We start from the raw sequence: 22,263 nt of genomic DNA on the forward strand, positions 1-22,263 counted from the left end.
GGTGTCACAGGAAAGTACACTTCTCTGTGCTTTCAGGAGAAACAGGATTTGTTAGAGTCTCCTAACAGGCAGACCGACACCCGGTGACATCCCGATGCGTCCACACACTTCTTGTCCGTGGGCGAAGACAGGTTCCGTGAATCCCCGTACTGGCCCGCATGCGAACCGTCCACGGTTGAGTCTGCTAACCGTGAGAGCATTTGTGTCCTGTCACAGGCCATTTGCAACAGACTGAACGCCTTCCCCGCCGCCTGCCAGGTCCGGGGCGGTTTGAAAGCACTCGTTTCACAACGCCTGTTCTCTCCGGAAGCACCATCAAGGCTCCTGGGCCAGCGCACACCCGACTGACTTAAGCGAAGGGGCTGCCCAATGGCAGGCAGGTTCCCCAGAATGTCTCGTTAGCCATTACTATCCCTGTTGCTAATTGGAGTAAGTGAACATGACCCCCAAACGGGTATTTTGGCTCCAAAAAGCAATGGCTAATTCTACTCACGGCCCGCCTTTAAATTAAATTTTAAGGTATTCAACGTACAATGCTATTAGGTAAATTTGAGGACTGGTGAGACTGAGCAGGATTGGGTCTCCAAAGAGAATTTAAGAGTAATAAGGCTACAGTTTATGCCACTGAACGTGAGTGAGTAACAGCTAGTACCAAGTGCACCTGAGAGGGCAGGAAGTGGAAGCAGAGGTGAAATGACTCACCTGCTCTCCCTCCCGTTACCCATCCATCAGCCACCTGTCTGTCTGTCAGTCTGTCGGTCTCACTCAGCCTCCAGCACTGCTCTCTCACGATCTGGCTCTTTGTCCTTCTCATCTCTGGATCTCTTCCCTGCCGCCCCCCATCCCCCCTCTGCCCCTGTCCCAGCCCCCACCCCTTCCTTCCCTCTTATCTTGACTTTTGTCTTTGTCTCCCAGTCTGTCTGTATCTCTCCCTTCTGTCTGTCTTCTCTATCACCACCACCCAACATACAGTATAACAAAGTATCGAAGGTGTGGATTAAGAAAGAAGGATTTGAGGGCTTCCCTGGTGGCACAGTGGTTAACAATCCGCCTGCCAATGCAGGGGACACGGGTTCGAGCCCTGGTCCGAGAAGACCCCACGTGCCGCAGAGCAACTAAGCCCGTGCGCCACAACTACTGAGCCTGCGCTCTGGAGCGCGCGAGCCACAACTACCGAAGCCCACGCGCCTAGAGCCCATGTTCCACAACAAGAGAAGCCACCCCAATGAGAAGCCCACGCACCGCAACGAAGAGTAGCCCCCACTCGCCGCAACTAGAGAAAGCCTGCGTGCAGCAACGAAGACCCACCGCAGCCATAAATAAATGAATGAATGAATGAATGAGTGAAAAAGAAAGAAGGATTTGAAAACCAATTTCAGAGAATAACAAGTGTCATTATCTGAGGATGGAGTTAGTCTCGCAAAAGTCAGTAACTAGCAAGCTATTCTTCCAAATGGCTTAGGCAAGAAAACAAGACTGACCATAAGTGATAAGTGTTAAAGATGGGCGATGAGTACAAGGAAGTTCATTATGCTGTCTGCTTTTGTTACAGGTTTAAAAGTTTTCCACTAAAAAAAGTAAAAAACAAAACAAAACACAACTAACCTGAGGATTTATTTTATAAGTCATTCTTCTGGGAGTTTAATTATGATTCACCATTACAGAGGAAAAGTTAAATGCTTCCAATGTCTCATCGGATCTTCAGCTCTTGTTATACATACTTTTGGTTTTACTTTTTTCCAGTTTTATTGAGATATAATTGACATACAACATTGTATAAGGTTAAGGTGTACAAATAATGATTTGATATATGTATATATTGTCAAATGACCACCACAAAAAATTTAGTTAACATCTATCACCATACAGTTACAAATTACTTTCCTTGTGATGAGAACTTTTAAGATCTACTCTCTTAGCCGTTTTCAAATAAACAGTAGAGTATTGTTAACTATAGTCATCATGTTATACAATGTTATGGATTTTAAAAACCTACTCATCAATAATTTTTCCTGTTTCTATTTCAGACCAGTGATTACACTGGCAAAATTACTATTTGATTTTGCAATAAAGGTAGTAAGTAGTATGAAATTTTCAGTTTTCATATGTTTGGAGCTGTGGAAATACTGCCTCTAGAGAGAAGAAACAAGATGCCAACCATGAACCAATGGGATTTTTCTTCCACAATTAAAATATTCACCATGGGAATAAGAAAGGGTCAGAGAACTTCCCTGGTGGCGCAGTGGTTAACAATCCTCCTGCCTATGCAGGGGACACAGGTTCGAGCCCTGGTCCAGGAAGATCTCAAATGCTGCGGAGCAACTAAGCCCGTGTGCCACAACTACTGAGCCTGCGCTCTAGAGCCCACGAGCCACAGCTACTGAAGCCCACATGCCTAGAGCCTGTGCTCCACAACAAGAGAAGCCACTGCAATGAGAAGCCCGCGCACCGCAACAAAGAGTAGCCCCTGCTCGCCGCAACTAGAGAAAGCCCACATGCTGCGATGGAGACCCAACGCAGCCAAAAAATAAATTAATTAATTTTTTTTAAAAAAGGGTCAGAGGAAGGGAAGATACGTTTCCTTAAAACCAAGGACAGGAAGTAATAATTATATGCATCAAAGCAAACTTGGAAACAAACTGCTTTCTTAACAACAAGAAAAACTATGGGTGGGTTTAGCTCTATTCTACCATCACACTTCAGCCATTAGAGAAATTGGCAATGCCAACATTTTAGACTGTGAAATATTGACTTAAAATAACAACAGCTAACATTTGCAAACATCTTGCTCTATGCTAAACAATTTAACTGAAATCTCTCGTGTGAATCTCCCAACTCAAGAAGGTAGGGACTACTATGAGCCTTATTTTAAAAATGAGAACACCGAGGCTCGGGGGGCAACACGCCCGGGTCACCGGCGTCTGCGCCCAGGCGGGCATCTGGGTCCAGGCGGGCATCTGCGCCCAGGCCGGCATCTGGGTCCAGGTGGGCATCTGCGCCCAGGCCGGCATCTGGGTCCAGGCGGGCATCTGGGCCCAGGCCGGCATCTGGGTCCAGGCGGGCATCTGGGCCCAGGCGGGCATCTGGGCCCAGGCCGGCATCTGGGTCCAGGCGGGCATCTGGGCCCAGGCCGGCATCTGGGTCCAGGCAGGCATCTGCGCCCAGGCCGGCATCTGGGCCCAGGCGGGCATCTGGGCCCAGGCGGGCTGGCTCCAGAGCTGTGTGCTTCACGTGAGAATGGGACCTTGGCAATACCCTAACCATAACACTGCCTTGATTTAAGGACATCTCAAAAGAACCTCACGTCAGTATAAATACATACATTGGGCACTTTATTGGTCTCAACACTTTCCCTTGAATCATCTCCTAGATCCTCAAAACAATCCTTGAAGGTGGGCTGGACAGAAAGTTTGTTCTCTTGGTCTTTAGAGGTAAGAAAACAGAAAAGCTGAGAGACGAAAACTGGGATCGCCTGACTCCGAATTCAAAAGTATTTCCAACCGAAGTGAACTGGGGCCCTTCTTCCTCCTCTTCTCTAGAAACCTCATAGCGTTGGTATGAGAATGAAGTGAGGATATCTATGAAGTGCTTGGTGCCAAAGAACTGTCACATCATAAATGCTCAACAATTTCAACGTAACCCCAAATGAAAAGGACTGACTGGCTTTCTATTTGGTTACAGAAAGAGCTTCAGATTTTCTTTGTTACTAAACAAGGGAAGTATTTGATGACCTCAGAAGAGAGTATTTAGAAAGAGAGCATAAGCTTCTCTGAGGCATAAGTTCTAAAAGTGTATCTGTGTGGCTGGCACCACATAAAGCATTCGCCAGAAAGTTAACTGCTGAAAAGAAGCGTTTAAAAGTGGGCCCTTAAAATAAATTTTGAAAGTTCAGGAAGAGTTCACTTCACAGACATTAGTTTTTGATTCCACAGTACAGAACTAACATGCCCATGTACAACTTTCATGCACAATGCATGCAAATACAAATACACGAACAAATAAAAGTAAACTGGAAAAAAAAAAGAATTCAACTGGCTAATGTTCATGTTTTCTTTCACACCTCTAGGAGAGGGAAGAAATAATCAGAAAATTCAGTGCTTGAAGTAAACCTAAGATTGTAAAGCAAAAGGTGGCCATGGTGAGTAGTTACCGCTATAAATATACACTTTCACAAAGTTGGAGCACAAAATTTAAACGCTATAAATGCTTATATATGCATAAAATGTTTCTAGAAGGACACACAAGAAACTCAAGTGAGGCTTCTGGGTAGGGAAACTGGATAAAGGACAGCATTTTCTTTTCGCTCTCCTATTTAGAATTGTTTAGGATGTACGGCTATTTTAATATACATCTACTGCTCAAGGCAATCATTTTTACCAGTATTAGGCTTCTAGAAGAGAAAAAAAAGAATATCCTTGTTTCAGGCTTTAGAGTGTTTCTGAAGCTACCATTTCAACATCCACAGAGAGTTCCAAAGGATATAAACAGTCACAGCTGGTAAAGCATATACTGGCTAAAACTGGGCTCTTTGGAGCCAGACAGCAAGGGTTCAAATCCCAGCACCACCACATGCTAGCTCTGTGACCTTAGACATGTTTCCTAACTTTCAGATGACTCAGCTTCCTCATCTATAAAATGCAAGTAACCAAAGGGCCATCAGGAGAAATAAATTAAATCATATAGAATGCTGAAACAGTGCTTGTCACACAGTAAGCATTTAATAATTGTTGCTTTGACAGCTAGGCCCAAGTAGCAATAGATGCACGATCAAGTTGCTTTTTTTTTTTTTTTATGGCTGAACTTTCTCTGATAGAATGGAAAACTTGACCATATTCACTTTTCTCCGTGACTCGGGATGCCTGGGTCCCTAGTGCATGTCAATTAAACACTGACTGATTGATTGAGGATGTTAGTAAAAACAAAAAGCCTGGATTACTTATCCAGATGTTGGCAAGTGTTTTCCCCAAGCGACTAATAGCACATCCAGTCTTTAAGAAACGATCGCTGAGGTCTGTTAAATTCTCTCAACTACAAAACAGTAATTCCATTTACTTTCTCTGATTAACCATAACAATGAAAGAAGGAAAACTCAGTCACAAAAAAGAATTCCTAGAGTGATACCTTCCTAGATGAAGCCTTAATGCAAGGCAGTCTGCTGTAATCAGAATTTTTTTTTTTTTTTTGAGACTTGACAGTCAACATTATTTCAAGACATGCTGGAATAAGACGCATTAGATTTTGTCTCCCCTCCCCCAAAACAATAATTAGACCAGCCAGGTAAGAACTAAATCTCCTTCCTGTTTACTCCCAGGAAAACAAAACAATGTCACAGCATTGCTGTGCCCTAACCTTTCTTCCATCACTGCAGTTACAAAAGCCCATTCATCTACTCTGCCTTAAGTATCCATCTGCAAAATGGAGATGGTAATGCCTAACACTAACTCGTTACAGATGTAAATGAGAATGTGTCCAGAATTTTGAGCAACTTGGAAAGTAAGCAACCTATTAACTGAAGATGATTCTGGCTGCTCAGATGCCAACTTTTAGGGACAAATAAACCATCTTCCCCTCTAAATGCTAGATTTTGTGAGCCCACTCCATCTGGATGCATCTTCTCCAAGGGACTGACCTTGGGCTAACAGTACACACATCTCATGGTAAGAGGGGCACCTGTATCACTGGTGTTCATGGTTTGAGCCGCACATGTATGTGACTTCAGGCAGACCCTCAACTCAAAAGGTTGGAAAAAAACCCAGGTTAGACGATTAACAAGGCCTCCGTTTATTTCGCCTTCATTAAAAAAAAAACCACATTACAACTTCATGGCACTACGGCAGCAGAAATTCTACTTGTTCTAAAATGAGCTTTACATTTCTATTCCTACTTCAAGTCCTAAATGAAAATGACAAACAAATGCAGGCAGGATTGTATCTCTGAAGCACAATTAGCCTTTCTGCTGAAGGCAAGCACTCTGGGACGACTAGTCCCCAAATCAGATAAATTTCAGATTCATCCTGAAGCTACAAAATGAAGGTCACTCATCATACTCAATTGGCGCTTTTTTTTTTTTTTTTTCAGTTGTCACCTTACTAAGACAGAAAACAAAGACAAATAAACAGGAAAGAAAAAAATGGGATTAGAGAAGAAAAGGAGAGTAGAATGGAAAGAGGGCGAAAGCGAACCGCTCCGGGCTCTGAGGCTTTATCCAAGGAACTTAACAGGAGGTTATCCTCCCTCCCAAGTACCGTGGGACTCATTCAAACTGCCTTCTTAAAATGCGGTGTAACTTTTCTTTTCACCCCGCAAAAATGAGAGAATTCCTAAGACCTCTTCGTGGTCCGTAGATAAGGGGGGTGGGGGTGGGGGAGTAGAAAGATCACTTGAAATTCTGTATCCATAAATGGTAGAGCCGTGTTCTCTTTGTACACGATAGACTTAATGAAAATCATATGTTTCACAAACACGGGTTGACCTTTTTTGACACATAATTCCTAATTAACGGTGGAAATTCCACAACGTGGGCTCACAAGGCCGTTGAGGCCTGTAGAGTTCGCTTTCCCCAACTTTCGGGTAGAGCCCCGCAGCCCGGGGCCCGCGACTTCACCCTCCCGACATGGGCTCTGCCGCGGTGAGCGCGCGGGGGCCGGAGCCCCGCACCCTCCCGGCTCGCGGCAGCGCCCAGGGGCGGGCGAGGGAAAGAAAGAGAAAGAAAGAGAAAGAGGCAAAAAGAGAAAGGGCGAGAAAGGGCGAGGGAGGGAGAGGGAGGGAGAGGAAGAGGAGGGAACGCGCGCGGGCGGGCGGGCGAGGCCTAGGAAGGCCCCGCGGCGGACACGCGGCCGCCTCGACCCAGTCCCGGCGCCGGCCCCGCGCTTACCTTCCAGGTAACAGCTGGAGGAGGACGAGAGCCCCTTCTTGGATTTGCAGCCCACCAACTTCAAGCAAATTTCCAACATTTTCGCGTGCCGGCGGCGTCGAGGCCGGCGCCCTGGGCTGGCTCCGCGGCGCGGCTCAAGCCCGGCTCTCCCGGCTGGCCCCGCCTGCCCTCCCGGGCCCCCGCGGCCCCGCCATGCCGCCTCCCCGCCGCCCCGCGCGCCCGCCCGTGGCCGCGGCCGCGTCTCGGTCTCCGCTCCGGACGCGCCTGTTAACAAAGGGCCAGGAGCCCGGCCCGCGAGGCCCGCCCCCCACGCCTTAACCCTCTCCGCGCCGCGCCGCGCCGCGCCCGGACCCAGAGCTTCCCGGCGTTCTCAAGGCCTAGGCCGGCCCTGGACCGTTACCGCGGTCGGAAACGGAGGCCCCGCCAATTTCTAGACTAAGGAAAGAGAAGGTGGTTATTTTAAGCGCGGCTTTCATGGGTTCTCAACGTTGGGAAGTGCGGTCCTAACACCCCATGAAAGACACCGACAACTACGGCAGTTGGGGAGGGCAGGCCTGCATCTCTGTGGCAGGAGGTGCCCCCAACCTGCACCACTTAAGGCCAAGCGCGTTCCACTGGGCGCGGTGCCCTGGCGAACCCTATGTCCCTAGACTGCTGGTGAATAATGCAAATTCCTCTGGAATTATCAATTCTGGTCTCATTTATACTCAGTGAGCTTACTGTGATTCAGGCTAACTCAATGGGTGTCTGAGGAATGAATAATCAGAGAGCTGCAACCCACATGACAACGACACAAGTTTGCAACACATTTGTCAAATCGTACATCCAGACTAAGAGACAAAAGAGATGAGGGAGTTCAAATTCAAACATAACTTCTGATAATTTGTAAAGGGAGCTTAGTCTAGTCTCCACAATGAGATCTCATCAGGGTCATGGCCTGTGCCCCTTCTTTAAGAAGCCTCATTTTCTTTCTTTTTTTTTTTTTTTTGCGGTACGCGGGCCTCTCACTGTTGTGGCCTCTCCCGTTGCGGAGCACAGGCTCCGGACGCGCAGGCTCAGCGGCCACGGCTCACGGGCCCAGCTGCTCCGCGGCACGTGGGATCTTCCCGGACCGGGGCACGAACCCGCGTCCCCTGCATCGGCAGGAGGACTCTCAACCACTGCGCCACCAGGGAAGCCCAAGAAGCCTCATTTTCTTCAACAGAGAACTCTTCCCTTGTTTGGTGTGTGCCGTGGGGGGCCATTGTTTAAAATCCATTTCACTGCTGTACTTGGCTCAAATCTTTTTATAACTAATGATAAGACAATATCATAACATATAACAACATAATAAATAACAGTAATCACAATTATGTGTTCCTTGTCACAAAACCGGAAATCCAGATCAGTGGGAAACTGTATGGAATCCAATCATATCAAATAATTTAATAAAAATCAGATAGGGACTTCCCTGGTGGCGCAGTGGTTAAGAATCCACCTGCCAATGCAGGGGACATAGGTTCAAGCCCCGGTCCAGGAAGATCCCACATGCCATGGAGCAACTAAGCCTGTGCACCACAACTACTGAAGGTGAAGCCTGCACACCTAGAGCCCGTGCTCTGCAACAAGAGAAGCCACCGCAAAGAGAAGCCCGTGCACCTCAACGAAGAGTAGCCCCCGCTCACCGCAACTAGAGAAAGCCCGCTGGCAGCAACGAAGACCCAATGCAGCCAAAAATAAATAAATAAATAAGATCAGATAAATTTCAGTAACTATAGGAAAGTGAAGTTATCTAAATAGTGTTAGATAACTAAATTGCAATAGGGAGAAAAATTAAGTTGTACACATCTTAGAGAGCACGTGAATACTAAAAAGCTGACATGTATTGAGTCAGACTCTTGTGAGAAGCACCCTCTGTTCATTACCACATTGCATTTGCACAACTATCCTGTGAGGAAAACAGAATTATTATCTGATTCTTCAGGTAAAAATCCGAAGTTTAGAGAAGTCAAACACCTCACCCAAAGTCCTATGGCTGGAAGCAGGCAGAGCTGGACTCAACCCAGGTCTACCCAGCTCCGAGGATCAGGCTCCTAACCAGTGGATTATGCAGCCCCTTCCCACCAAGAATAAACTCCAAGTAAATTAAAGCTTTGGATGTCTATATCTTTGGTTAAATAACTAAGGTTGTCATATGTTTCAGAAGCAGCCTTGGTCAAGAGACCCCAGCTACGGTAATCAGCTCCAGAGGCAAAGCTGGACTCGTTCGTGGTCTAGCCTAACCTGCAGTGACAAAAACCTGGGTATCTTCAGTACACCAGGAATGGCCTAAGATCTTCACTCAGATCTGCCGAAACTAGTACAGGACAGTTCAAGATTGGACTGGATGTGACTAGTGTATATCACAGGGTTTCTCAGCCAGGGCGTCATTAACTTTTCAGAGATGTCCTGTCAGATTCTGATTCATGTACAAAATGTGTTTCTACTGCGAGTAAGGGACCTATGGTTTGCGTTATAGTACCAGGTCAGGCCTCATGGGCACCTAAGAAGACACAGCAGTTCCCATTGCCTGGAGACACAGGGCTACAGGGCCACCAGGTGACAAGTGACTGTGGATGCTATCTAGATTCTGGGAGACACTAACATTCTGCTAGAGAGCCTGTTTGTAATGATAGTAGCCAACTTGTTTAGTGCTGCTTGCAACTTTCCACCTCCAGTGTAATGCCAAAAATAAAATCCCAAAGGGTGCCACCAGTACAAATAAGCTGAAAACTACTGTGTTGGTGCCATTTTAGAAAGTTAAAGGTCTTTGGACCAGACTATAATAAAGTCTGTCATTATATAGCATTTAAGATTTAATGGGCTATATTCAAATAGGCACCTTAATGCAAAGGGTCATATGTTAATGGACATTTTTGCAATTCTAACCATATCCTTGAATTCTACCAACTAATACAGGCCCAGGTATTTGTTTGCATGTGCTATACTTTATGTTAGGATGTAAGTTTATTTTTAAAAGCTAATGACTGTTACTAATATTCTGCTCTTGAGTCTAAAATGACCATATCCCTTTGGGAACTTGCCTGGTGGTCCAATGGGTAGGACTCCATGCTGCCAATGCAAGGGGGCCCAGGTCTGATCCCTGGTCAGGGAACTAGATCCCTCATGCATGCCGCAATTAAGAAGTCTGCATGCTGCAACTAAGAGAAGCCCTCATGCCGCAACTAAGAAGTCCGCATGCTGCAACTAAATAGATGCTGCATGCCGCAGTGAAGGTCAGGCGCAGCCTAAATAAATAAATAAAATAAAATAAAATGACTTTATCCCTTTAAAAACTCTTAAAATGAGTAATGCTTATAAACTGTGTCCAAATCTTTTAAAACTTAGTTATAAAACCATACATCAACAGGTCTGGCAAAACCCTCTGAATTAGCAGCAACGAATACTGAAAACACCGTCAAGCTGCACACCACCAAATTAAACCAGTACTATTCTTTCCAGATCTGGCTTTTGATGCTCTTTGAAGCTTATTCACAAGATACAAAAACCATTCTGTTACAAGCAAATAAGACAGCTTCAAATCCCTTACTAGAATGAAGAAAAGGCCTGAGAAGGATTCCCTCTAAGCAACCTTAAACCTAAAAGCCATTAACTTAAAGAAGAAAAAAAAAAAAAAAAAAAGGAAAACAAACAAAGAAATTAAAGACTGTGAACTAACGTGTTTGCTACATTACACAGTTTGGGAAAGGAATAAACTTTTTATTTATTTATTTATTTATTTATTTATTTATTTGTGGCACGCGGGCCTCTCACTGTTGCAGCCTCTCCCGTTGCGGAGCACAGGCTCCGGACGCGCAGGCCCAGCGGCCATGGCTCACGGGCCCAGCCGCTCCGCGGCATGTGGGATCCTCCCAGGTCGGGGCTCGAACCCGTGTCCCCTGCATCAGCAGGCAGACTCCCAATCACTGCGCCACCAGGGAAGCCCAGGAATAAACTTTTAATATGTGCCTAATACGTGCCAGGCACAAGCCTCCCAAAAACCCTATGAATTTTGTGTAGTTTAACTTCATTTCACAGGTAAGGAAACAGGGGTAAGCAGGGATTGGGACAGGTAAGTATTCTGTCCAGGTTCACACACCTAGAAGTAGTAAGGTCTAAAGCCCTTGAACTTTCCAAAATGGACATAATTTGCAATTTAAGTGAAAGGTGGATAACTGTAGCAAAGCCAGAGGATGAAATAAAAATCATTAACTATTGAAAAATATGTCTTAAAACAATTCAGGGAATTAGAACTATTGATATTTAAGAATATTTTAAAATATATTAAGAAAGAAAGAATAAAGGTCCTTAATTACATTAAAGTATGTGATCTGAGCTGTGTGTTTCTAAAAGTACAGTCCATGGACAACCTATTTTGAATCGCCTGGGGTGCTTACTTAAAATGCAGACTCTTGATCTGCATTCTAGACCTACACAATCAGAATATATGGAGTGGGCTGTATCTTAACATGTTCCCCAGATGATCTGTGTGCATATTTAAGTTTAGACATTTAAAAAATTATATTTATTTGCTTATTTTCTTTCTTTCTTCTTTTTGGCTGCATTGGGTCTTCGTTGTTGCACGCAGGCTCTCTTGCTAAGGCGCACAAGCTCAGTAGTTGTGGCGCGCAAGCTCAGTTGCCCCATGGCATGTGGGATCTTAGTTCCCAGACCAGGGATCGAACCCACGTCCCCTTCATTGCAAGGTGGATTCTTTACCACTGGGCCACAGGGAAGTCCCCACACTTAAGTTTAAAAACCACTGTTTTGGAAGTGGGAAGAGCTGCTTCTTATTTTCCCTGGGAATAGGACAAACAGGGACGGATATTTCTAAAATTTATTCATTTGAAAGCAATTTTTGAGTTAAAGAAATTGTATAACTCTAAACAAGTTACCAAAAGAGAACTCTTCTCTGAAAAATTTGGATACAGATTGAATTTTTTTCAAGTTTGGAGTTCAGTCCTTTTTTTTTTTTTTTTTTTGGCGGTACGCCGGCCTCTTACCGTTGCGGCCTCTCCCATTGTGGAGCACAGGCTCCGGACGTGCAGGCTCAGCGGCCACGGCTCACGGGCCCAGCCGCTCCGCGGCACGCGGGATCCTCCCGGACCGGGGCACGAACCCGCGTCCCCTGCATCGGCAGGCGGACTCTCAACCACCGCACCACCAGGGAAGCCCAGTCCTATTTTTTTAAAAGCAGGGTGGGCGGGTGGACAAGGGCCCACCACAGAAGTTGGTCAAGGGAAGAAAGCAAGCAGGACACAGATGCAGGATGCGGAAGCTCCACCTGAGAGCAGCAGGATGGGCGTGGGAGTTTAAGGCAGACAGGTGCATCTGACATGGTGCCTGGTTTGGGGCCCCCAGGACCAGATGGTCCCACATCTGACTGATCCCTTCACTGTTTCCAGCCCAGTTAATGACTTTAGGAGGAAAGAGCAAAGATCTTGAGGTATGTGTATGCTATTTCACATGCCAACAAAGCCCACATCCTCTGATTCTGTAGACGCTGCTCAGTGAGAGACGACCAGGCTCCACACTACCAGTGATGTGGGCCCAACCCACTGGATAATGCAGCTTAGAACATCACATCAATCATACCCACTTTTGCCCCTGTAAAGGGCATACATGCAACCCTTTAAGCAGTCACACGTTTTCAGTGAGATAACACTGTTTATTGGTCAAGTGTCAGAAAGGTCCAGGGACTCTGGTATGGGGAAACCAGGTGAGACGGGGAGGCAGCACAGTGGAGACTGAGTGAGGTATGACATCTTGCAAACTTATCCTCAGACTTGCCACTCACTGTGAGAGCTTGGGCAAGTGACTCAATTTTCTCGTCTGTAAAATTGAGGGATGGTCTTAAGAGTAGCTCTCTCACTGGGTTATGAAGATTGGAAATAATGTATGGAAAGTGCCCAATGCAGAGAAGCTGCTCAATAAACAATAAGTATTGTTACTTCCAAAAGAGGCCTCTTACTGTATGTATCAGGTGATGGTCTGTTTACCTGCCTAAGTCTTACTGCCACTAAGTCAAGAGCTAAAATTAACAAATGTGATATGTGCAAATGATTCCAGAAAACACAGTCTGAGGGAGTGAAAGCAGTCTGGAAGTTTTCCAAGGGACAAGGAAATCAACTTATTTCATTAAGGGAAAGAAACACTAGCTGTGGGGTAGGAGTAGCAACCAAGGTTCAAATGTCACACGGAGTCCTATCTTTAATCCTAAAGCCAAAGTTTTACAACCACAGCTTTGTGGCAGAACACAAACTCCACACCCCACATCTTTAGTGGGGGCCTGTTTCAGGCCCAGAACTTGATGTGCAGGCCACACATAGGACTGTCTTTCATATAACACTGCTTGTTTTGTTATTCCCTTTGGTATTTACAGAGCTACAATTCTCAATTGGGGGGAGGGGGCAAATCTAAACTGCTTTAGAGTAATTACATCCACTTTCTAGAAAATCTCATTTTAGTAAGATTTTACTATATTTTTTATAATCAACAAGTCAAACATAATGATTAAACAATTTTCCTCCCAGAAGAAACTAATATTGTTGGTATGACCTAAATATATTTTATTAATTTTTCTTAAAGTAATATATCAATACGTACATGGTTAAGAATCAAATAGTACTAAAAGTCTTATAACAAAATCAGTAGTCCCCTGACTCCATCCCCTTGTCTGTTTCCCCAGAGGCAGCCTTCTTCAGATTTTTAATATCCTCATATTGTTGTTTCTGGATTCATCAGCTTTCCACATTATATATTATCTTGTTATAGTAGTATTATACTATCACCATCTCCAACCTCCCATAACAATAAAATCACAATTTTTGGTTAAATCATTGGTCACTGTTGGCATTATTATGATGATATAAATATTGTTCATTGCCCACTAATAATATACTATGAATGTCTCCTTTATTATATTACTTTGTTTATCCTGGAGATATTAATTGCCTTGATTTTTTCATTTGATTAGTCTTCTCTATGCCTATTACTGTTTTTTCCCCAAACATTTCAAATATCTGCCAAACACCTAGTAGAATTTTTTCCAAATACTAAGACACTTAAAATATCCTCAGTTCTGTGTATTGACTTACGTCCTCATCTTGCTGGAATTCATCATCCAGTAGCTTCCTGGGGTGGGTGAGGGGAGGTGCATGTCTAAAAAATTCCTTTCCATTCCACTCAGTTTGGCTGGGTACAGAATTCTAGGCTGAAAATCATTTTCCCCACTTAATTTCAAAGGCAGTTCTCTACTATCTTCTAGTTTTCAGTACTGTTGTTTAGAAATGCAATTCCACTCTGACTCCTGATCCTTTATATACCACCTGCTTTTCTCTTTGGAAGCTTTTAGGATCTTCTAATATTCTTGGTGTTCTGAAATTTTACAATGATATGGCTTGGACTCAATATATACATATATACATATATATATATACATATATATATATATATGTATATATATGCTGTGTACTCAAGGAGCCAATGCAATTCAAAGATTTGTCATTTAACTCCAGAAAATACTCACTTCACTAAGCTCTGGAATTTTTCTGATATTTATTGTCTCCTAAATTCTCCTCCATTTTCTCTCTTTCTGGAATTCCTACCAGATGTATACTGAAGCCCTGGGATTGAGCTTCTAATCTTCTTATCTGTTCTCTTTTGTTGTCTAAGTCTTTGTCTTGTGTTTTGCTTTCTGAGATACACTATTTGCCAAGTCTTGTGTTGAATTTTAAATTTTAGCTATCATGTTTTCAATATTAAAGAGCTCATTTTATTCTGATTGTGTACTTTTTAATAACACTGTTGTTTGATGTTTGCCGTTATTTTTCTCTGAGGAGAGCAATGAATAGTTCTTCTGAACTCTTCTTCTGTTTCCTGCATTGTCTTTATTTCCACCATGTTCCCTTTTTCTGTGAATTTGTTTTACCCTCTATCTATCATGTAGAGACTTTTAATTTGGTGGTCCATTCATTATACATGAAAGAGGAACTAAAAAAATATACATGGAAGTGGCACAACATGTGGACTTCAGTGAAGGGAGGTGTTGAGCTTACTTTTCCATCAAGAGAACCCCCAAATGGGCTTTTCTCTGGGATCATTCAATTTTATTTTTTTGTTCTTTTCTCTAGAAAAGAATCTTCCCATCTCTTCTCTGTTAGGGCTCTGGCTACCAGGTATTGGAAGAGGCCTGAGAATCTCATTATTCAGCATGCAGACTTAAAAAAAAAAAAAAATCTGCTCTTGCCCACCCCACTGTTTTCAGCCCAATGGCTTACCTGCACCCCAGTTGGGGGTAATATCACTGAGTCTGGAGCCTTTATAGGGCAATTTCTCAATAATACTTCTCTCTCATGTAGGTGGGAAACAGAAGTGGTCATCTGGCTGTACAGGGATGGGGAAGGGTGTGAAGAATATAAAAAGTCCTTTACAGACTTTCAACTGATCCCCTCGATTTCAGTTAAGGCCTCACAACCCCCTGCTTTCTGTGGTACTAATGCCTCTAATTTCTGACTTTTTCTCTCAGGTTCTTACAAGTAAACTGGCTTACTTCTAATCAATGTCTCTCTTAGAAGAGGTTAGGCTTCAGCTTCTTCGATTCTGCTAAGTCTATTACCACACTTTTGACTGCCTCTCATTTTCTAAAAATGTGTTCACCTTTCTTATCTACTTTTCCCTTTGGGTTCATTTTGTCCTTATGCATTTTCACTTTTCAAAAAATTTTTTCATTATCATTCCAGTGGGGCTTGGGGGAGGTAATAGAAATAAAAACAGGTCTGCAAACTTTAATCATTTTCAATTAGAATCTAGTTTGGGGACTTCCCTGGTGGTACAGTGGTTAAGAATCCGCCTGCCAATGCAGGGGACACGGGTTCGATCCCTGGTCTGGGAAGATCCCACATGCCACGGAGCAACAAAGCCCGTGCACCACAACTACTGGGCCTGCACGCTAGAGTCCACAAGCCACAACTACTGAGCCCGCATGCTACAACTACTGAAGCCCGGGCACCTAGAGCCCACGCTCCGCAACAAGAAAAGCCACTGCGATGAGAAGCCCGTGCACCGCAGCGAAGAGCAGCCCCGCTCGCCACAACTAGAGAAAGCCTGCGCGCAGCAAGGAAGAGCCAACACAGCCAAAAATAAATAAAAAATAAATAAATTTATTTTTTTAATTAAAAAACAAAAAAGAATCTAGTTCGACCATTTTACAGATGAGACAACTGAGGCACAAAGAGGCTAAGAAAACTTGTACAAGGTCTCATAGCAAGTTAGTGGCAGAGCCAGGAAAAGAGCCCAGATCTCCAAACCACCTTGCTAGATTTTTTCGATTATGTGACACCCACTAGGCACCCATAATTAAGAGCTGACAGACTAGTTTTAGGATACTAGGCTGAAAAAGTATTTAAAATTTGTTGCAAACTACAGGTCTCAAATCTTAATATTGCTGGTGGTGAAGAAACAACCAAACCCTGAATTCTTAAATCCAGTCACATAACTTAAATTATAAACAGTTATGTTATTAAACAGAAATAGTTTGAGATATTCTTATTAAAATCTAAGTGCTTGAATTCAACTTAAAGAGGTTTTGCATGATTTCATGAATTGTCTTTGTCCCTTTTACTCTGGTTAACTTTTGAAATGAATGCCACAGAATTTTATTTTAAATCGTGGAAAGTCTTGTTTGTTTGTTTTTAATCTCAATACTGAATGAAGATTAAGATATCTACAAAACAAACAAGTCAAAAGTAGCAATGTTGCAAAAATCTAAAGGCGATAAACTATCATCATTATAATAAGGTAAATTTAATCTCACTTAAGTAGAACTCCTTGATAAAAGAAAAGCCCAAGCACTGGTTATTTACAAACAACACTTTAGTTTTCATAAAAGAAAAGCCCAAGCACTGGTTATTTACAAACAATACTTTTACTTTCAAACACTGCCACTGCTTTTGGCTTTTATAGTTTTGTTAAGTCTGAACTGGAAAACCAATGGTTAATTTTTTTCCTCTCTTTCTCTAAGACTAAAAGAATCTGCCAAAGCAGCAGACCAGGGCTAGGAGATCACGTTACTTTGGGGGTGGGGGAAAGAAGGCAGCTGGAGGGGAGTGTAGAGAGAAGGGCCAGAAGGGAAAGAAAGCAAGTTGTCTAAACCTCCCCACAGTGTAAGACCCAGCAGGGATTAGGAGGTACGTGGAGGAGCCCATGTTTATCCAAGTTATCTCTGGGGCAGCTGAAATGGGCTGTAAAAGTATGGGCTCCTTTGATATTAAAATCTTCTCAGCAATAGAGCTGCACCCGGGAAAGCAGATTCCTTGGTAATGTTACCAAGGCCTGAAAACCTAGAAATGAAACACTCAGAGAGCGTTCATGTTTGTTTCTTCAAAACATTCAGTACCAATTTGTTTTGTTGTCAGGGTTTTAAACATACAAAGGACAAATGGATCCAGAAGATTGCTTCCCTACACGTGTTAGAAATTACTGTTGTCCTTAGACAAGTAATGACATCTCTAAATGAAACAGTACTGCTCTTTTTCTTCCTAAAGAGACAGATCTGGCATACTGATCCAGAACTACATACTAACCAGAGAAGAACAGCTACAGTTAACATTGGAGAAACTGCTCATTAAATGGCACTGTCAGGAGGACAGAGCCACCTGAAAAGAAAACTACGAAACAAAGTCAACCTGGCAGAAGCTGTCCTCTTGTTTGCTACCCTTCCTACGAGCTGGTATATAAAATCTGTATTCAGTAAAGCAACTCCAGAATTGTATTTAATCACTAAGGTATCTTCACATTCCCTAAGCAATAGTAATTCATATTTATGGCTACTTCACCATTAAGAACATTCTAGTGCAATTCTAAAACAAAAGTAAAATGAACTCCCCCAAAAGGTTTAGGCCAGTAACCTCGTATCAACTAGACTTTCTCTGATGAAAAGGTAATGGGAATCCCACACAGACTAGTTACAGGAACTGCCAAGCCCAACAATGTCCCCTAACATCTGTTCTCCTCTCTCACCATCAACCCTTAAGTTTTAGATGGACATATGGCCCCAGAATAAAGACTACATTTCCTAGTCCCTCTTGTGCCTAGTCACTACCATGTAACTAAGTTTTAACCAATGATACGGCGGCGAGCAGCACCGATGCATGCAACTTCTGGCTCAGGTTCTTAAAAGGAATGAGAAGGCCCTCCCTCTCTTTTCTACTTCCCACTGCCTGCAAGGGAACGGGCTTGCTGGGGTGGCCATTTGGATCCTGAGGTAGAATCCACACCTTAAAAGTAACAACATAGCAGGTGTCTGATTCTGTGGAGTACCTATACACATGCAGGCGGGCTAATGTCAGCCTGTCAACAGAAGCGAGAAATAAACACCTAGCTGTTTTAAACCGCTGGTATTCTGCATCTGTATAACAGCCATCTTGTCTTTCCGGTAATACTAAAAGACCAGTTTTAACTCCGTAAATCGATGAATTTCCCAAATCAATTGTTTCTTTTCTTTATCTATTAAAAACTGTTCATTGGGGCTTCCCTGGTGGCGCAGTGGTTGGGAGTCCGCCTGCCGATGTAGGAGACGCGGGTTTGTGCCCTGGTCCGGGAGGATCCCGCATGCCGTGGAGCGGCTGGGCCCGTGAGCCATGGCTGCTGGGCCTGTGCGTCCGGAGCCTGTGTTCCGCGATGGGAGAGGCCACAGCAGTGAGAGGCCCGCATACCGCAAAAAAAAAAAAAAAAAAAAAACTGTTCATTGAAGAGCAAGCGTTTGAAATTATCCTATAACCTTTAGAAAATGAGAAAGTGTCTTAAATAATCGCTGTGAAACACACAGTCCAGTATCCAGCTCATAACAAAGACTCAAAAATTACACATTAATTATTATTGCTACCTTAATTGTCCCTTCCCCTTTCCAGAGCCTCTGGTACTGGTGTGGGGAAGATTAAAAAATTCTGTGTTCTATCGTATATCTGATAAAGAATTTGTATCCAGGATACAGAGAACTCTTAACACACAATAATAAGACAGTAAGCAAACCAATTAAAAGATGGATAAAAGATTTAAACTGACGTGTTACCAAAGAAGAAATACGAATGGCTAATAAGCACATGAAAAGATGCTCAGCCTCATTAGTCATTCCAGAAATGGAAACTAAAACCACAATGAGGTACTTCTTCACAGCCACTCAAATAGTTATGATCAAAACGACAGACAAAACCAAGTGTTGGTGAGGATGTGGAGAAACAGAACTCATACACCGCTGGTGGGAACATAAAATGGTACAGCCTGAAAACACTGCGGCAGTTCCTTAACAAGTTAAACATAAACTTACTCTAAGACCCAACAACGCTACTCCTAGGAATCTGCCCTAGAGGAATGAAAACATATCCGTACAAAGACCTGTACATGAATGTCCACAGAAGCATTATTCATAACAGCCCAAACTGGAAACAATCCAAATGTCCATCAGTTGATGAATTAATAAACAAAATGTACATCCAAAGAATGGAATAATATTCAATAATAAAAAGGAGTGAAGTACTGATATGTGCTACGATATAGACAAACCTCGAAAACACACCGCGATATGAAAGAAGCCAGTCACAGAGACTACATATTGTATAACTCCATTTATAGGAAATGTGCAGAAAAGGCAAATCTATAGAGACAGAAGGCAGATGTAGCGGCTGCCTGGGCATGAGGGTGGACTGACTGCAAAGGGGCACGAGGGATCTTTTGGGGATGATGGAAATGTTCTAACACTGGACTGTGGTAATGGCTGCACACTCTATAAATTTACTAGAGATCGCTGAATTGTACACTAAAATGGTAAATTTTATGGCATGTAACTCTTACCTCAAAAAATGTTAATAAAAAAGGGAGAAAGCAATGTGTTCTAAGATTTTGACCCCATTTCCTGATCGGATGTCATAGAAAGGATGAGACAGAGGATTAGAAACGCAGTAAGTTTGGCTGCCCAGTTCCATGCCGTGAACCTAAAAAGACCATGCTCTATGTGTTGCAGGTACGTGGCATCTTATTTAGAGATGCTTCTAATGAGAGCCACATTCCCGGAGAGGAAACATGCAACAATGCCACCCGGCCCTGCCACCTCTACTGACTCTCAGCGAGCTCCTGGCTAAGGAGTGTCTGTGAGTGGGGGGACTGTACGTACAACTAAGATGATCAAGAGCTGGGTGGAGTGGGAGATGTAGCTCAGGTTGATTAGAATAGAGACATCTGAGCCAGCCTGGCACATCAAAGACTGAAAGGCACAGAAACACATCTCCCACTCATAGGAAGCACCTGGATACTGTCACAAGTAACTGCAGCTTTCCAGTCTGCAGCCTTCACAGAGGGGTCTGCAGGGCTGCAACTTTAAGGGTTCCCAAATATACACCCTGGCACCACTCATCTTCTGGACAGACAGTCCAAACTGCTAAACTTCTCATAGAAACCAAGAATCAGAGTAAATTAGTTGAGATCAAAATGTTAAGAAGAATATTTAAGCATCTATTGTAAGAAAATGTCTAGGTAGTAAAATTTCTAGGTGGTAAATATTATGTTTCCAAAGTACTAGGAAAAGGGGAAGCAACCAATTAAATACTGGAACTACCAATAAATATTTCATGAGTCTTAGGCTTCTGATAAACAAATGAATTGCAAAGGTTAATCAGTCACTAATTCTCAATACTGTCCAGCGTTTTCTCTTACTTTTTCTTGTCTGATCTCCAAAACAACTCAAGGGAAGTAGGGAGCTGTATTCCCAACAAAGCCACAGTGACTGAAGCCCAGCATGAAGGAGTCCCAAAGGAAGAGGGACTCAAGAAGCCAGGCAGGCTATGAAGCTGAGATTCCACCAATAACCCAAATGTGCCTGGTATGACAGACCCACCCTTCGCGTGCCTGGCAAAACAGAGGTCACACCAAAGTAGAATAAGAAACAGCTCCTGCTTTAAAGAGAACAGGGTCTTGGGCTTCCCTGGTGGCGCAGCGGTTGAGAGTCCGCCTGCCGATGCAGGGGACACGGGTTCGTGCCCCGGTCCGGGAGGATCCCGCGCGCCGCGGAGCGGCTGGGCCCGTGAGCCGTGGCCGCTGAGCCTGCGCGTCTGGAGCCTGTGATCCGCGACAGGAGAGGCCACAACAGTGAGAGGCCCGCGTACCGCAAAAAAAAAAAAAAAAAAAAAAAAAAAGGGTCTTTATCTTCACTTCTTGGTCCTCATCTGACTGGTATAGCTCTCACAAAACTCTTCACTTGTCATCACTTGTCATCAGAGATTTGAGAATGGGCCATTCATTCAACGAACATTAGAGAGCCGGTGGTGGTGAAGGTGATAAAAAAGGAAGAAGACAGACTTCTGGGCCTCCAAGGATGCTTGGTCTTGAGAGAGAGGTGGGAAGGAGAGAGGAGCAAACCCTGAAACAAGGAATCTCATAAGGGTGAGAAAAATTCCATAATAAGTGTGTAATAGCTATAGGAGCCCAGGGAATGCCCTGGCAGTCCAGCGGTGAGGACTCCGCACTTTCACTGCCGAGGGAACAGGTTCAATCCCTGGTCGGGGAAGTAACATCCCGCAAACTGTGCTGTGCGGCCAAATAAATAAGTAAATAAATAAATAACAAGAAAAAGGAGCCCAGAAGAAGTGGATAATTCTGCCTACAGACGTTAGGAGAGGCTTCCCAGTGGAGAAATCAGTAGTATAGAAAGACTGGAAGATTCTTCCTTTTACCATTGTCCTTTCAGAATTTAGCAATCAGTTAAAAGCATACAAGTAGCCCACTCATATGTGCTGAATTGATTCTCCACAAAGGTGCAAAGACAATTCAATGGAGAAAGGATAGTCTTTTGAACAAATGGTCCTGGAATATCGTGCATCCATATACAAAATGATGACACTTGGTCAGTATGCGCCACATATAAAATTTACTACAAAATGGATTATAGATCTAAATGTTAAATAAAAACTTATAAAACTTCTAGAAGAATATCTCTGTGATCTTGGGTTAGGCAAAATTTCTTAGGTACAATACCAAGTATGAACCTTAAGAGAAATAACTCATATACCGGACTTCCATCAAAATTAAAAATTTATGCCATTCTTTTTTCTTTTGGCCGTGCCATGAGGCTTGCAGGATCTTAGTTCCCCGCAACCAGGGACTGAACCTGGGCCCACGGCAGTGAAAGCGTGGAGTCCTACCCACTGGACCGCCAGGGAATTCCCAAAATTTATGCTCTTCTAAAGACACCGTTAAGAGAATGAAAAGAACAAGTCAAAGACTGGGAGAAAATATCAAGCACTGGTAAAAATGTGGAGCAACTGGCAGGAATGCACATTGGTGGGAATGCGAAATAATACATTCACTTTGTAAAAACAGTT

The 22,263-nt window shown here is 43.6% G+C and overlaps 1 protein-coding gene across 5 annotated transcripts in view; it reads right to left on the bottom strand.

Annotated features, from left to right (window-relative positions):
- Nucleotides 1-22,263, bottom strand: part of ABL1 (ABL proto-oncogene 1, non-receptor tyrosine kinase) — a 133,732-nt gene that overhangs the window by 37,962 nt on the left and 73,507 nt on the right. The window contains exon 1 of one of the 5 annotated variants that reach the window (XM_059072528.2): nt 6,875-7,050. The exons of the other annotated variants lie outside the window; for them this stretch is intronic. Coding sequence (XP_058928511.1) covers nt 6,875-6,953 — 79 coding nt within the window. The 5' untranslated portion in view covers nt 6,954-7,050. Of the gene's footprint in view, nt 1-6,874; nt 7,051-22,263 lie in introns of those variants that run through there. 5 annotated transcript variants of the gene reach the window in all.

The sequence above is a fragment of the Kogia breviceps genome, chromosome 8 (genome assembly GCF_026419965.1).
Source record: "Kogia breviceps isolate mKogBre1 chromosome 8, mKogBre1 haplotype 1, whole genome shotgun sequence".
Taxonomy (NCBI): Eukaryota; Metazoa; Chordata; class Mammalia; order Artiodactyla; family Physeteridae; genus Kogia; species Kogia breviceps.